Source organism: Macrosteles quadrilineatus, unplaced genomic scaffold, assembly GCF_028750875.1.
Source record: "Macrosteles quadrilineatus isolate MER2022 unplaced genomic scaffold, UCM_ALF_1.0 Scaffold_1__1_contigs__length_201487025, whole genome shotgun sequence".
NCBI classification, from domain to species: domain Eukaryota; kingdom Metazoa; phylum Arthropoda; class Insecta; order Hemiptera; family Cicadellidae; genus Macrosteles; species Macrosteles quadrilineatus.
Genome location: NW_026542594.1, coordinates 169,043,275 through 169,061,232, shown reverse-complemented (window position 1 = coordinate 169,061,232; position 17,958 = coordinate 169,043,275). Strand labels below are relative to the sequence as shown.

Below are 17,958 nucleotides of genomic sequence, written 5' to 3'. Positions count from 1 at the left end.
AAATTTACGATGTTTCGGGATCTGGAATATTTTTTTTTACCTCAGGCGATGAAGTAAAAAGCTCATATAAAGTCAAAGAGGAGGATGGGCGAATACAATGGGGAACGTCTGCATCTGCACTGGATGGTAGCTCAAGCAAGAACAAATAATTAGTACTATTTCTAGTAATGTTTTTTCTTTTGCGATTTGTGTTCTTGTTTTGACTACTGTGGAGTTCTATGTGTCTATATTGTCTGTGATTTTGTGAACTGAGCTTGTTGTTTTTAAGCACTTTCTCACCTCAGGAAGGGATCGGATTCACGTATTTTATATTCTACTTCGTAAACACTTTTTTAAACCTAATAGTGATGGGGGAATGTCCCCAATAACCCCTCAAGTAACTAAATTGTTCAGACATATAATATCATTGGCAAGGTCACTGCTCCAGTGTGCTCGATGGTCGATGCTCGCTGCTCAAAGTTGTCCTCTATTCCGGCCTTCACATTTACAGAGGACACCGTGTTCCATTTCCATCCATTGTTGGACCCCCTCCCCCCTCCCACCGCAAAACACAACTGAATTAATCTTATATCCGTCTGTAATTGGGGCGAACATGACACACGCCCGACAAATCGTGAGCTCGTGGAGACCTCAACGACGTAAACCACCACCACAGCAAACCTGTATACTAATCGAATTTCCATTTGTCTGTTCCGATTTTAACAACAAATTTCCGTAATTAAGTAATATTTTTTCCAAATTTAAAGAACATTCCATATAAAGAGGCTACTTAAGTTTGCTGCTAAGGGGGGGGGGGAGGGAAAAGGGGTTTTGATAAAATGTTAATAGTAAAAAATGAAAAAAAAAATACATTTGCAAAGTTTCATAAAATATATACATAAAAAGGCAAACTAAGACTATTTACTTGTTCTCTATGAGAATTTCAAAAGTAAATTTTTTGGTCGATTTTCTCCGCAACCTTTAATTGTAGTGGTTAAATGAACAAAATTCTTGTCTTTAAGCTCTACACGATAACTGTGATGGAATTGGGATTTCCTTTTTAGGGGGAACGATTTGAAACCACTTGTTTACAACTTTAATCCCATAACATCTTGTTCCCTTGACCCGATTTTGCCGGTTTGCGAGCTCTAAGTTTATCAGGGTCTAAACATTCTTGTCAAATGTCATCAAATTCGGGTAAATTACTCCAGTTATCGTGTTCACGTACATATAAGAAACTTGGAACGAATAATGTACTTGCCCCCTGGGGAAATCAAAATGAAAAAAGTAAATCTCCAGGATCTAGGTATTACCGTTCTACCTACGGTAATAGCTTCTTCCCCTAGGGGAATTCACTAAAGTTAGGCATGCGTGTGTATAAATTTAATTTTGACGATTCTCGAATTGATAACGGAACATGCCAAATCAAAACCAACAAAATTGTATGAAAAAAAAATTGGAAGCATGCCTGTGTAACTATCACCCAGATTAAAGTGTCTTCATCAATGGCTACTGTAGGACGTCTACTTCCAATTTCCATGTTAGAGTCTAAGAATAGTCAATGGTTGTATCCAGATTTAGAATGAAAATTAACCCAGTTGAGAATACACAACTCACTCTATAGTAATTTGAACCTTCGTTAGTGCGTTCTCTTCTCAATTACTGATGCCTGTCGTATATGCCAACTTTTAAACTAAGCCAAACTCCTTTGCTGCTGAAGAGTACAGTCAATTAAATATTTTTGGAGGTTTGCACGTTTAGTTGATAAACCCATTTTTTTATACGAAAAACAAGAAACTAAAACTAGTAGACGACAATACTATAGAACGGTTGACAAATAATTATGAAACTGTTAACAAATATTATGAATAATTTGCGATAACCATAAAATATCATAAAAACTTTTTTAACATTCTTACATTAAAAAGTAAGACGAATTTTTGCTCCTTTTGATTTCATTGGTGCCTGTAATGGTTGGCTCTACTGACTATTGTCATTTTAGTTTATTATCATGTGTTAATTGTTTTTGTTTACTTGGAGTTGATTGATACTAATAAAATACTTTTACCTAGATTATTCTATCATGATCAATTCTGATTTAATGGGTTTAATACATGGCGCAGTCGGTATTTGCATAGTTTGGGAATTAATATACTGACACTGAAATTTAACTTTTTTACCTATACAAACATATCAACAACTTTTGTGGTATCTACCATTATCAAAAAAGTTTATCATGGCTCATACACAAGTAAGAATGCCTGAACCTTTTTCCTTCCAACCAGCGGAATGGTCACCATGGAAAAAACGTTTCGAAAGATTTAGAACAATTAGTGATTTGGATCAATCATCTGAAGAAAAACAAGTGAGTACACTCATATATGCAATGGGCCCAAAATCAGAAGAAATATTCTCATCCTTCAAAATGACCAACGAAGAAACAAAGTATAAAACAGTCATGGACAAATTTGATGGGCACTTCAATCCAAAGAAGAATATTATTTATGAAAGAGCCAAATTTCTACGTAGAAAACAAGGACTAACAGAAACTGCAGAAGATTTTGTGACAGATTTATATTCTCTTGCTCGTACCTGTGAATGGGGAACGCTTGAAGATGAAATGTTATTAATGGTCACTATTATTGGTATGCGTGATCAAGATTTGAGTGATAAACTACAATTAGAAAATAAAGTTACATTGGAATCTGCAATAACTTCACTTCGCAAATCAGAAGAATTGAAACGACAAAAAGAAGAATTGACCCTCCCATCAATCGAAGCTGTAAATAAAAATCAACGTGCTAGATATGATAATGCAATACATTCATCCAAAAGAGAAAATAGGGATCAAGGGAGATTAACGTATTCAAGCTCAAATGTCAAGAGCTATCCCAACTCTTATATTTGGTGTGGTTCAACCCCTTCTCATCGAAGAGGTCTGTGTCCAGCAAAAGATCGCAAATGTTCTAGGTGCAAGCGAAATGGCCACTTTTCACACTGTTGTCTTCAAAACAATGTTCGAGAAATAGACTTGGATCGTTCAGATGACTTTACCCAAATCGCTAATGAACCAGACCCATCGAAAAAATTCATTGGGTGTGTGTATTCTAGTAAAACAAAAAATGATCCCTGGACAATAAATGTAAGACTTAATGAAGACACTGTCAAGTTCAAAATCGACACAGGAGCTGACGTGACAGTAATACCATCCAACATAAAGCTAAGCAAAAAAATTGCAGTCCAGCCTACCCAGAGAACTTTAAGTGCGGCTGGAGGATCGCCTCTTTCTGTTCTTGGCACAATCACTGCAAAACTCTCTTACAAAGGACAATCGTGTATGGAAAAAATGTATGTGGCTGACAAATGCACAACACCACTACTTGGCAAACCAGCAATAGAAAAACTAAAAATAATACCGGTTATTCGTGAGGTATCGAAAACTAATTTCAACAAATCTGCTAATGATTGGATCAAAAACTTTCCTGACCTTTTCAGTGGTCTAGGAAAAATGAAGGGGAGCTCCGAAATTGAACTTAAAAATGATGCAAAACCTTATGCGATATCAGTTCCTCGACGGATTCCAGTACCTCTTTGGGAAAAAACAAAGAAGGAGATTGAAAATATGGTGAATATGGACGTTATAACACCCGTTGATCACGCTACTTCTTGGTGCGCACCTATGGTCGTGGTGCCTAAGAAAGATAGAACTCAGGTTCGAATATGTGTGGACCTTACTATGCTTAATAAGAATGTGTTTCGACAAACTCATCCTATTTGGGGCATTGATTATACGATGGCTCGAATAAAAGATGCCAAAGTCTTTTCCAAACTGGATGCCAACCATGGGTTTTGGCAAATAGCTCTTGCAGAAGAATCTCAAGATCTCACCACGTTTTTAACTCCTTGGGGCCGATACAAATTCAAAGTTCTTCCATTTGGTATCACAAGTGCTCCCGAGTATTTCCAGAAACGAATTCAAGAAACCTTAGGATCTCAACAAAACTGTTTAGCTCACATCGATGACATACTTGTATGGGGTTCCAGTCAAGAGGAACATGACTTGATCTTAAATGAAGTTTTAAAGAAACTCAGAAATGCTGGAATTACATCGAATAAAGACAAATGTGTATTTTCTCAGCCAGAAGTACAATTCTTAGGACATCACCTTTCATCCCGAGGGGTTCAAATCAGCCATGAAAGAGTCAAAGCCATTCTTGAGATGAAACCTCCATCTGATATAAAAGAAGTACAACGCTTCTTAGGAATGATTAATTTTTGTGGTAAATACATACCAAATCGATCAGAAATACTAAAACCAATCCATGATCTACGTAAAGAGAAAAATGAATGGTTTTGGGGAGAACAACAACAGCATGCGTTTGAAAGTATAAAAAAACTTCTGACCTCAGCACCCCAACTAGCATTTTACGACCCTCGCTTACCAACTCTTGTGTCAGCAGACGCTTCTTCTTATGGTCTCGGCGGATTGCTTCTTCAGAAACATCATGATGGTAAATTCAGACCTGTTTCTTACATTTCAAGGTCACTTACAGAAGCTGAAAAATCATATTCAAATATTGAACGTGAAGCCCTGGCAATCACATGGGCTTGTGACAAGCTCAGAGACTATGTAATTGGTCGAGAGATTGTAATTGAAACGGATCACAAGCCACTTGTAAAAATCTTATCATCTAAGAATTTGGATGACATTACACCTCGCTTACAGCGAATGAGGCTTCGCATGATGAGATACTCATATTCAGTGACATATACGCCTGGAAAACACCTTGCACCAGCAGACTGTCTTTCAAGATGCCCCATTCCAAGCAAGGAAACATATGACATGGAAGAAGAAATTGAAGCTTTTGTTCAAAATGTGGTTGAAAACATACCTACGACTGATGAAAACATTAAACACAGGTTACGGGAAGCTCAGCAAGCAGATCCCATCTTCAGAAAGATTGCAGTATACTGTCATACTGGATGGCCAGAAAAATCACAACTTCCATCTCAACTAGTCCCCTACTTCTCGGTTAAAGATGAGATATCACTGATGGACAACTTACTTTTACGCAATTCTAGAATAATAGTACCATCAAGTCTTTGTCAAGAAATGCTTCATAGAATACACGTCGGTCATCTAGGAGCCACCAAATGTCGAGAAAAGGCTAGATTCAGTTTATGGTGGCCAGGAATGGCATCAGATATAAATATGATGGTAGCTTCATGCCCAACATGCATTAAACACAGAGAAAATCGAAATGAGCCGCTCATTCCTTCCGAGTTTCCAAAACGTCCATGGGAAAAGGCAGCAATGGATTTGTTCAAGCTTAATGGCAAATGGTTCATTGTTATAACAGATCAGTTCTCGAGATATTTTGAGATTGCAACTCTACAATCGCTCACTGCATCTGAAGTTATTGAGAAATGCAAGTCAACGTTTTCTCGCCACGGTATTCCTGAAGTTTTATACTCAGATAGTGGAACGCAGTTTGGCATCACTAGTGCAGAATTCAGAAAATTTGCCAAAGAGTACAACTTTTTATGCAAAACAAGCAGTCCTCAGTTTCATCAGAGCAATGGCTCAGCCGAAGCAGCTGTAAAAATTGCAAAAGCTGTTCTAAAGAAGAACAAAGGAGATCCATATTTAGCTTTGTTGTCTTACAGGAACTCTCCACTGGCCAACGGTTACAGTCCAGCACAGTTATTATACGGACGCAGACTACGGGACAATTAATTTGCCTACCTTACCATGTCATCTGGAGAACAAGCCAGACTTCAGTCATCTCCGAGAGAAGGAGAATCATTATAGACAAAATTACAAACGAAATTACGATCGACGACATGGTGCTCGACCCTTATCAGATATAAACCCAGGAACCAAAGTTTGGATATCTGATTTGAAACGTGAAGGAAAAGTCGTAGAAAAGTTAAACTCACCACGATCTTATAAAGTACTGACGGACAAAGGAACCATAGTTCGAAGAAACCGGTTTCACTTACAACCAATGCCAAACATTCAAAAGGAAAGTTACCACAACCATCAAGCATCAACAAATAGTCAGAAGGATCATTGCCACAACCATCAACCATCAACAAGTAGTCAGAAGGATCATCGATCTGAGGAAGACAACGGTATGTGCTTAACAAACTTTTCAACAGATAACCGTAACAGTCAACCATTAACAAGAGGTCCGATGGATCATCATGAAGACATGCCAAACTTTTCAACGGTTCCTCCAAACACCTCTGGAATGTCTTCTGCTAACATAACAACCCGATCAAGACGACTTATAAAACCTCCCCAGAAACTCAACCTTTAAAGAGGGAGATGTAATGGTTGGCTCTACTGACTATTGTCATTTTAGTTTATTATCATGTGTTAATTGTTTTTGTTTACTTGGAGTTGATTGATACTAATAAAATACTTTTACCTAGATTATTCTATCATGATCAATTCTGATTTAATGGGTTTAATACAGTGCCAAAACGAAATAGTATGGTATTTTTATATTTTTTAAAGCGAAATAGAAGTAGGTAGCAACTAACAAAAACTATAATTAGCAGGCCAAAAGATTTATAGTTCGTATAAGTTATTCCTATCACAATAAATCACATAGGCAAAGGCTATCAAGGTCTGTAATTTGAAAGGTCTTTCAACCTTGATTAATCAATAACTGTAACAAATCATCTAACCCAAACTGTCCTTTCCATACGTATTGCAATTTCATACATCGCGAGTCCATAAAATAGCTTTAAAAATGTTCACCTCCCGTCCCAATCCTATGACATTTCACCATACATAATACGGTTTCACCACTCAAAAATATGCGAACCGATACTGTACGGCAAATATTGCGAAGATTAATTTGTATTTACAATGTTTATGCATAATTAAGTAGCGGCCCACTCAGGTCCATTGTTCCTCAAGTCTGAAGGCGGAACGACTAACGTGGGACAAAATACAGAAGACATGGGAACGAGGAACGAACCAAAGCTCTGGAACAATAGTGTGATAAACAGCTATTGGCAAACGCTTCCTTGACTTTATAAACGATCAAGTCTTCCTAGATAATTATGGATGAATAATAAGTGCTAGTCAACGTAAATTAATTTAGTTCATAATTTACACGAGATTATTTGGCGTTATGCAACCCGACGTGTGACTTTTAAGGCGCCCTTTTTATATTGAAAGAGAAAATATCTTTTTCGCCATACTACGATTGTTTTCAGTAAGTGGGTTTTATGTCTAAAGTAGTTTTTATCCCTGGGGTAAGGAGCTGGAGATGTACTTTTCCTTTACTTTACTTTTCAATGAAATGGCGACCATACAAAGTAGGTATTTTAAGCCAAGTATGAATGGAGATGAGCGTAGGATGAGTGGCGCGATCTTGTAGTCTTGTTAGGGACTAAGGCCGACATATTTCTTAATTAATAGCACATACAGCTAATGGCAACTATTATACCTATATATTATATATTATACCTACAGTTTATTGTGAAATCCGAACCACATTTTTGCCTTGGTATAAACGAATTGGTCTAATTATTAGGATAGTACTGCGGATAGTCGTAGTACTCACTAGTGTGGACGTTAATCCACACCAGGGAGTAACGCATCCGCAGTGCATGCCTATAAATATCCAAAATTCGTGACCTCCTAGTAGATGGATTACAGGACGACGCCACTATTTTGTAAGGAGCTGGAGTCGAAGCGATTATTGTTTCCCCCTTGTAAAAAACCGTTTAATAAATCGGTAGCTCCTACTGTTTTTTTTCTACAATACCTAGTAAATAAATTAGACGATTTTGCGAGTTTAGTTAAAAATGTAAATAATGTACAAAATTTCATATTTTAAGGTGATGTTAGCTAAAAGAATGTGTATGGTATGGGTTAAAATATGAAATAATTAAATAATTGAAGGAAATAATTAAGAAATAATTAAACGAAATGAAAAAATATATATTTCCCAACTGAAAAATACAATTCATGGTATTTACATAAAATCCTTACACTAAAATAAACTTTCACAAGTACAGTATATTATAACTAAATGGCACAAAAAGAAAAAAAAATACCTTCTCAAATTATATGGAAAAGGTCTACACAGGCAGGGGCGTAGGCATGAGTTGCGGGTAATTTATTTTAATTGGGAAATGAATTCTTAGAAATGATTGTTATCACGTCTGGATATAAATTTTGTCTTGCTTGGAAATGGACTACAAAATATACATGAACTAAAAGTGTCTTCTCCAACTCCCGTAGAAAATAGTTACTTCATGTCCTAGTAACTAAATACAATTTTTAAATTAACAACACACAGTACAATGTGAGCAAAATCACACATTGTATAAATACATTGTATAATTTGGTCTGGTCGCATGGTAAATTGTCTGTGTATGCACTTGACAGCTACATCAGAAGCTACCTAGTGTGTTTTTATCTTCCGCGTCTCGCGGGCTACAATTTACTTCTTCAACGGTGTTTCAAGGCTGCATTCGCCAGATCCCTTCACGTCGCTTAGTTATTTATTGCATCTCATTTATAGTTTATTTTATTTCCTCATGAATATTTACATTTCTTATCTTGCTTTTTTAGTTCGTTACTTCACGATTCATTATTTAGACTAAAATCATTCTGTGACGGTTGGTTTATAAGCTCGGTATGGCTGGTTAAAATCACGTGAAGTTATGTTCGGGTGTAAAAATAGTTTATGGAATAGATGACATAAAACGAAGAAATTAATAACATAAAAAATGCATACTATTTCAGATAAACCAATATACTAATATGAGCAATGTTTGCTTGTAAGTCCCGAATGTATGCTTGCTTGCACAAAGATCTCGATAACGGCTACGATTAATACACCACAATTTTTTGTATGTGCTTTTTACGTTTTCAAAGGGAACAGTTCGAACCCTGGTCTTGTTACTATCTAACGTCGTCCTTTTTGTTGGATGCCATCTTTAATTCATGGCCCAATAACAAAAAAAATCTGGGTCTGAAAACGATCTCGCTTGAAACCGAACCAACGACCCCTAATTGAAGGTGAGCACTATAACCACTCGGCTACCAGACAGTTATTTTAAATCTTAAACAACTAGACAGTGCAATGGTAAATTTGGCCATAGAAGATGGAGGGCGAAAATAACTGTCTTAAAACGTTTGGAGAATATATATTGCTACTAATTTACCTATTTAGAGGTTACGTATTGATTTTCATTTCAAAGATTCCTTGAACACATCTGATCGTGAGTGGCACTTTGCTGCACAAGAGATAAATGTTTACGCAAGAGCCGCAGGCGAGTGCGGAATGTTTCTCGAATGCAGCAAAGACCATTTGCGCTCGTGTTACACATTATATTTTTCCTACAGTCACTTATAAGCATATAAATAATTAGTCTTTCAAACACTATACAACACGTTTTTAGGTTAGGTTAAACCCAAGCGTTGAACGGAATGGGAAACACTGCACCAGCTGATTGTAGTCGTAGTATCTTTAGGTGTTACCATTGGCTATTGATAGTCAAAGGTGTTACTTATTTTAAAGAGTACACTTATAAACAGTAATAATCAGTATAAACAGAATAAACAAGTAATTTTGTAACTTTCTTACTTACGCACCAAGAAGAAAACAGTTAGTTCATACTTCTTTCTTGATGTTTCAGGTTTAATGAAATATGCTTTGCAGTTTCTGTTACATATTTCTTCTGGTGTACACATATATTCTCAATCACTGAGTTCATTATTATCAAACATGTTAGGCCCACTTATAATTATTCTTTCAAATAATACACTTTAGGTTGTGTTCAAACCAAGCGTTGGACGAAAATAGAATACTAACACGAAATGACAGGCTAAATTCATAGTCAATCAGCTGATCATTTTAATAGTATCTTTAAGGGTTGCCAACCTATTTCCAAGTGTACTTGGATTACGTGCATAATAAAACCACGCGGTTTTAGGTTGTTTCGTTGGAGTGCCTGTGTGCGCCAAAGTATAAACCGTGCGTCAAAGTATAAACCGTACGACAAAGTATAAATATGCAGCAATTAGCAGCTTTCTGTACTATAAACAGTACAAGGAAGCCAACTTTGTCGGGGGACTGTAGGAAAAAGTACTTCAACATCTGGGAAAATGTATGTGGGTGCTTTACAAACCAGCTGTGTCATATTCCGAGGAAATCTTTACTTGAATGATAAATAGAGGTTACAATTACACGTACCTATGACGTCACAGGTGGAGGCAATTAAGCCTATTGTCTTCGTTGTACATAACTGGGCTGAATTAGGCCGGAAACTTTACGAACACGTGTTATGTGTCACAGCTGGCACGTGTAATAGTATTCCAGGTAATGCACCGATTATCTTTGATTCTTAACACATTGATATTCAAGCGACTTTTCCACGGTTTCATGTTCAACTCTAATTTACTATAGATATTTTATCAACTAATTCCACTCCCCATATGTGATTTTTATTGGTTGAAACCATATTTTGACCAAAATCAGAAGTTTCAGTAACACAAATACTAGTGGATAATTCCCTTGATCACCTAAAATATTTAAACTGACTATAGCCAGTTTCGCAACCGGCAGAGGGTGCGGAAGAGAATAATGTGGTTTCCTTAGATCTGGTCCAGTAGTTTTCACACTATTCACCATGTGACATACTCACAAACACCCAAGCTTTTATGGTATTAAGAAGTAAGATAAAGTTATGTCTAGCTTTATCAGGTTAATTCTCACTATAGTTTGGACACAAATGTAACATATATTTCTGTTGGGTACATCAACTGATATTAGGTAAAAAGGACCAAAATGTCTGATTAGAAACACCTCACAATGAATCCCTCCAACTTCAAAATTATTCGTCCACCATTTATTCTAGATGGACCTTACCTCCACCTCTCAACCACAGAAAGGCGAAATCCTCTCCAGTTACGCATAAGATCTGCCCGAGACGGTATTCGAACCCACAACTTGCAGTACTATCTCCTGACCGAAGAGGGCCACTCTAAAGTGTCCAGGATGGACACAGTATTTAACCATTAAGTGAAGGGTTATCATCATGTACAATATACATGTTAAGGCTTCAGAGGGCTAAACAATGACGTGGACAATTTACATCACTATCACAATATCCTCAACACGTAACAGACTCCTGTATTTGCTTATTCGAAAACAAACACAAATAACCAGTCACTACATCCTACTCTAAGTGTTTCTCCGTTCGAACACACCTGCCGCTTCACAATAGCACTTCATTACATAACAGAGTTGCAAAATTATTTGCAGTATTATCTAATTCGTAGCCCCCGAGGCCCTGTGAGCAGACGGGTCGAAGGTCATGCTTACGTGGAATATGGCAAAGGAGTGCCGTAAACCGGTTAACTCTTGTACCAGAAGACGCTCCACTGTTTGTCGACAACTTGATTACCAGCGCAGGGTGCGTGAAGTGCGACTGGTTGCTATGACAACAACGTGTGGAGGGAGTATAGCACCAATGGTGAGTTGAGTTGGGAAACATTCGGTGTGCGACATTTTTGCAAAATGCATAACTCCAAAAAGTGCAGCTCCAAAAAAATGACAGTCCAAGCACTGATCCAAAGGGTATTACTACGAAATGTATATATCCGAAAAGAATATACCGTTAAGGTACTAGTCCAAATGAATTTACCTGGTTCGAAACTACTCTGAAAGGCACTGCATAAAAAGTATGCGATGCTGAGGCAGTGCTCCGAAATGATGTGCTCAACCAGACACTGCTCCAAAAATGTGTTTCGTGGAAGAGTTCCGAGTTGTGCCTATTAGAACAATGTCGCACACCAAATGACAGTGTTCCGAAAGAATATGCGCAACCAGGTACTGAACCAAAAATAAGTTTCGTAGCAGTGGATTTCGGAGTTGTGCCTATTAGAGCAATGTCGCACGCCATATGGCAGTGTTCCGAAAGAATATGCGCAACCAGGTACTGATCTGAAAAAAAGTTTCGGAACAGCGTCTTTCGGAGTTATGCCTTTCGAAGCATGGTTGTCTGAATCTCCTCCACTCATCGAACCTCTCAGTTATTAACTCTCAGACAGTTATGCTTGGCCACACGTTTAGAGGATGGTAAAATGTTTAAGATATAAACGTGACGTCTACAACTGCACACCACGCGAGTAGATAACAATAATTGCATGGCATTACCAGTTTATCTCGGCAACACTGCACAAGACACGTAACATACCTTTCCTTGTAAACAACAAAAAACACACTTACACATACAATGGACACGATCAATCAATGAGACAAGGACTGACACCTGACATGGCACCGAGACCGACCACACTTTTCCTTACACCTTCCAAGTTTTCCTCACGACTATAAGCCTAATGAAATGCAATTCACTTCCCTTTAGAATATATCCCAACTGCATAATCTTTCATGAGGGCTGCCGCTGTTTTACTGTGTGCTGCGGTGGTTAGGTTAGTTTAGTTTTAACTGTGATATTGAAAAACAAGGTAACATGTTATACAAAATAGAAATTTTTCATTGGAAAGGGAGTACAAATAAAAATTGATGTCTTTGTAAAACGATTGTCTCTTGAAAAAATGCACAAGTTTGATGGTGTAAATGTTACCATGTTTGTAATTATCATGAACTCAACCCAACCTAACAAGTGCAGCGTAAAAGTAGTGGCTCTTGTAAATATTCCACCTTTACAATAATTTCAAGAATTTACTTCCGTCAAAAGTTTTATTGCTTTTTAAAGTGTAATAGGCCTATACTTATAATCCACGCCTTGCAATAAAAGAAAATTGTTATGAACCTTTTAATTTAAGAATCGAATTAGAATCACCATTTTATAGAACACCCTTGACTAAAGACTAAGAACTTTGAAAATCTACAATTTAAAACATCAACTAGTGCACCACAAAGCAAAAATTGAAAGCAAATTTTCAAACATTTTCTCACATAACTGTTGATCAAGGACAAATGTTAAATACCAAGGTCTCACGCCGGCTAAGGAGCTGCGCATCCCCGTAAGGATAACTTATACAGCACGCACGGCAGTCGTTGAATTACTGATTGGTTTGAAAGACATCTGTTGTTTGATCATGTCTGAGTGTTACAACAGAGATGAAAATAAATGCAAAGATGATCTTAGTTTTATTGATAGCTTTTAAAGGAACAGAATAGAGAGCTATTTTCCCACAAACATTGCTTGAATAAATAGAGTCATATTGTCAAAAATAAAATTTAAAAATAATAAAAAGCATATAATTTAAGTAATTTATTAATTTAATAACCTTCGAAATAAAATTGTCATAAATATCTTATGTTCTGCTATAGAGTGCCCTACTCATTACTTAAGTGAATAAAAAATAGACCAATGAATAAATTTATGGATATTGCGGAATTTTAAATGTTTTCAGTTGGAGGAAATAAAAAGAAAACTGTCACCACAGAAAACAAGTTGATATTTTATAATGCATAGATGGGGTTACATAGTGTTGCAAAGTTTACAGATATGACAAAACAATTTGAGATGGGTAGAATACTCGATATCTTACAATTGTATCCCAACACAGACACAAGCTAAAACGATAACACAGTAAAATAATATTCGCAAACATATGTGTATGCAATCAAGTGCTTGTTGGTCCATACAGTTAAACTACTATACAAACGAACAAAGCATAAGGAGGGATTTTGTCTTATTCCCAATTTTAAACCTACTCTGTGTGCTCTGCCTAGGGCTTTCACATTACAATGAAAATCCTATGGGGACAGAATTGAATGGTACCAATGGAGGTTGTTGAAAAAAAAAACTATATAATTTTGAGTGTCAGGTTTGGGAGGAGAAAGGTTCTTAAGAATAGTTTTGAGAACTAATATATTTATTCCTAAAAGCGTTTTACACAAACATAATTCACATACCATCCAAGCAAGATTATTTTCTTACTCTAAACATTTTGATTTTGTTTATGACTGCATAACTATTTTATTTGCAGGATTGTGTTTTAAATGCAAATTGCATCTACAGCGGCCAGTGGATGTTGATAAGGAACATTCTCGCTATTTACGTACTACTTAAACAAACAACAAACCACAGAACCGACAACGTAGCAATTTTCCCAGCTGTTATATAAGTCCAATTTTCATTAGTTGCAGCGTCTCACACGATCCTTATCTTCGTCACGGAGGATGGTTCTGACCTTGTGCTGCATTATTACTCTGTGTAGTTCTCCCTTTTTACCGCTTCCTCTGTGTATTCTCGGGCCTCCGTGCCCGATGTCCCGTGGAAGTATGAATTTTCTGCGTGAATCACCGTAAAATACGTCCTTGCTTGTGGCAAATCAGGCTAGATCCGTACAGGACCGCGGCGGCAAATTGGCACAACTTTTGCAAGGAGTAAAAATCATCAGCTGACAAAAATGTCTAGTTACAGCTCACTACAGTGGAGTAAATATTAAAACAGCTGAGATATTAAACAAATAACACTTCACAACATTATCACTGTTTTGAATTCTTCCCAACTCTTAAAAGTATTGATGTGCAAAATATTCTGCGTTTTTTTGTCAGCGTAGTAGCCCCCTCGGATATTAGAACAGAAAACCGTATGGATCATAAACATATACAAATTAGGTCACTGGCCCGAATCATACACAACCTTAACATCTGGTACTGCTTTACATTTTGACTGTATGGTACTTTAAATTTAATAAAAAACTTTGTATTTTCGAGCCAAAAACGTCATTGGATCATATGTAATTTACTATTATTACAGTTTTCTAATTTGTTATGCCGATATTTTATAACTATAGAAAATGTGTAAAACCATTTAAGGGTATTTTCAAAAGAGAGCCGCCACCAATGGCATTTGCCCTATGCGAATCAACATCATGTAAATAATAAATAACTACGCATTATGTAGCTTACATGTAGTAAAAAGAAATACAGTAGGCCTACGTAAATTTCTTAAGGAAACTGACCCAACCTTACTCGTGCCCTTTTTCAACCTAACCTTTCCGTATAGTAATAATGACGGTCCTATTCTTTAAACGGCCCTTGTTGGAAAATCTGGATTTTTCTTTGATGTGTATTTTACGTAACGGCCCATTGTACATTTTAAAGTCAATGGCAATATTTATTGATGGAAGAAGACTTACATCAAGTGAAGAACTATTAGAAAAAATATAGAGAAGAACACAAGAAATCTTCTGAGTTATGAAGAGGATTTGTGTGTTTGTTTGGAATGCGTTTTAACTGTGGTATCAGCTTGAAAATGAACCTTTAGGTTCGAAGCTTGGGGCTGACCTAAATCCAGGATCACTGACAAGTACTACAGGTATTTAACCTTTTTATTAGTACAAGTAATAATATATAGCAACACAATATTCTATAACAGCTACAAGATACAACCTTGAAATTAAGCAGCCAACGCTTATGCACGATTTACTAATAGCCCAGGCAATATTTATCACCTAATAGACTCGGTGGCTACGACCTAGAGATAATGGACGAGATAACAGTGAAATGACCTTGACAACGACATTGTCGAACACTTCCGGCAGACAACACTAGACTGGATATAACCAATAACGTAACTCTGCATAAAGTACAACAATGGTAAATTGGTCACATTGTCAACTTCGGCCTTCGATGAATATTTTTGCTCTGTTAAAAGTTGAATATTCGGTAATCAAACAATATTTTGAAGTATTTTTGCGGCCAAAGAATCGTTGTTTTAAAGTTCTCGATTTTAACAATGAATGGTTAAACTTTAGGATACAATTTGTAATTTTTTTATATTTTGGTCTATATTTTTAATTTGTGTCATACACCTTTGGAACGTTAAAAGTCATTGAAAGGAAACGGCCAAACCATGGTCTTGTTTACTACCTAAGAACGTCGACTTTTTGTTTAGCATCATTATTATTGATATCTCAATGATACATGGAATTGCTGATGTTGAACTATAACGCTATACCCCAAAACGACTTTTCGTTCTCAATAATTGACCCTCTATCAATGACCTGTGTTGCCTGTACAGCAAGGCATTTTGAGAAGAATAAAACTGGTCGGAATGGTTTATCAATAACAAAGATAAACATGGTCTGAGTTACATACCGGTAATCTTTGAGTTGACTCTTTTAATCATTATAAATATGACTGTTATTCGTTTTTAAATGACTCCTGTAATACTTTGAAATTGCTCGAATTCGAGCAACATGTACACTAGTTATTATTGATATCTCAATGATACATGGAATTGCTGATGTTGAACTATGATTTTGTGGGCCAATTATATTAATACTGAATCTACATCAGATTATGACTGATCTTGATGCTTAAAAACCTTTATCCTGTGTATAAACACTAATGGACTTTGCCAAGTACAATTATTGCTGTACTAATCAAAATAACAGATCCGAAGTTGCAAGACCTAGAGACAACATGTCAGATCACTGCATTAACACTAACACACCGGTGACGTCACCAGAACTTGTTGGAAGACATTGTTGGACTTTTACATGATAAAGATGACGTCACATGTAGACGCCAACGAACTAATGATTTCACAGGACTGAAAACCAGATGAAAAGGTAACAAACAAATACAAAGACACAAAAAATAACGTCACCAAATGTTGCACAACATTGTTGCTTGTTTATGTTATAAAAATGACGTCACAAGACTGAAGACTATGTGGAAACTGACACAAGATCCAAAGACGTCTGAGTGAGGTCACCAAACAACGATTTACCTAAACTTCACAGTACAACAGTATCTGAGACAGTTATGTACTGTACACTACAGGACCTAGAGATGTCCTGGGGACTCCAACCGTCGCACTCATCCTTGTCCTTCCCCTTGGACATGAACGTTCACAGGAAGCGCCGTGGTCTTGGCCTTCCATCCGCGACATCCTCCCATGTAAATACACTGCTGGAGGAGGAAGTGGAGACTTACTGCGCATCTCCACAGGACTGTACGTATGGTAGAGCGAGCACCAAAGTTTATGTTCTTAAATTAAAAAAACTATCGCATGAATTTGCGAGTAATCGGTTTGGTCTAACATGAAACTAAAGTATTTTTGAAACTGGCTGCATTTTAACCACGTTTTGTTTGAATTGGTAGTCTGTAACTATTTTGAACTTTAGGTTAAATCAACCTGTTGGCCTTCATTGCAAGAACTCTAATCAGCTATTTATTATTCTAAAAAAAAATTAGCAACTTGTATTGACTTGTATACAGGGTGTATATAAAGTCTCGCACAGGCTTAATATTTTCTAAATGACAACAGATACATCAATAAGATTTGGTACATCAACACCGCACCTAAAAATCTACTTTTTCAAGGAACTATGAATTTTCTGTCATATCATGGGGACGTCCCGCAAGGAGTCAGAAGGAAATCTTAAATAGAAGCATAGGTTGACATGTACATCAAACTAAAGGTCTTTTTTAGTAGAATACAATGCCGCAAATTTGAACTCAAACGGACAACCGAGCCAAGAATGACAGTTGTTCAAAGATTCATTTAATCTGCATTGCTATTATACGCTAACTCCTCAGGGGGCACAGCCCTAGGAATCGGAAGAAAATTATTAACGTAAGCATAGGTAGATATGCACATCAAATTAAAGGTCTTCACTAGTAGATTACAATGCCGTAAATTCAAGCTCACAAGAACGCCTGAGTAAAAAATGGCAGTCGTTCAAAGATTCAAAATGGCAGATTGAAGAAATCTTTGAACGGCTGCTATTTTGCGCAGGATCAACCTTTTGAAGTGCGATTCGTAAACTCCTGAAGTGTGTGTGGTGGTACAGTTTTTACTACAGATCTACTACAGTACAATAGTAGATTAATGAGGAGGAGGCGGCGGGTTGATGTAACTAAGTTGTTGGATGATACGAGCTCAGATTATAAATTACTTTTATACAGTTGAAGAGGTGTTTATAGCTGGTGGTAAGCTAGTCATGAAATA

General features: G+C 36.8%; 2 protein-coding genes across 2 annotated transcripts in view; one reads left to right on the top strand and one right to left on the bottom strand.

Moving 5' to 3' along the window:
• Window positions 1–17,958, bottom strand: part of LOC128989566 (uncharacterized) — a 225,249-nt gene that overhangs the window by 179,910 nt on the left and 27,381 nt on the right. The gene's annotated exons all lie outside the window — the stretch shown is intronic.
• LOC129002513 (uncharacterized protein K02A2.6-like) lies at window positions 2,366–5,716 on the top strand. The gene has a single exon (XM_054430380.1). It carries the CDS (start codon window positions 2,366–2,368, stop codon window positions 5,714–5,716), a length of 3,351 nt encoding a protein of 1,116 aa, XP_054286355.1.

Excerpts from the sequence above, each read along its gene's own strand:
- LOC129002513 (XM_054430380.1), top strand. The coding sequence starts at position 2,366 with ATGGGCCCAAAATCAGAAGAAATATTCTCATCCTTCAAAATGACCAAC.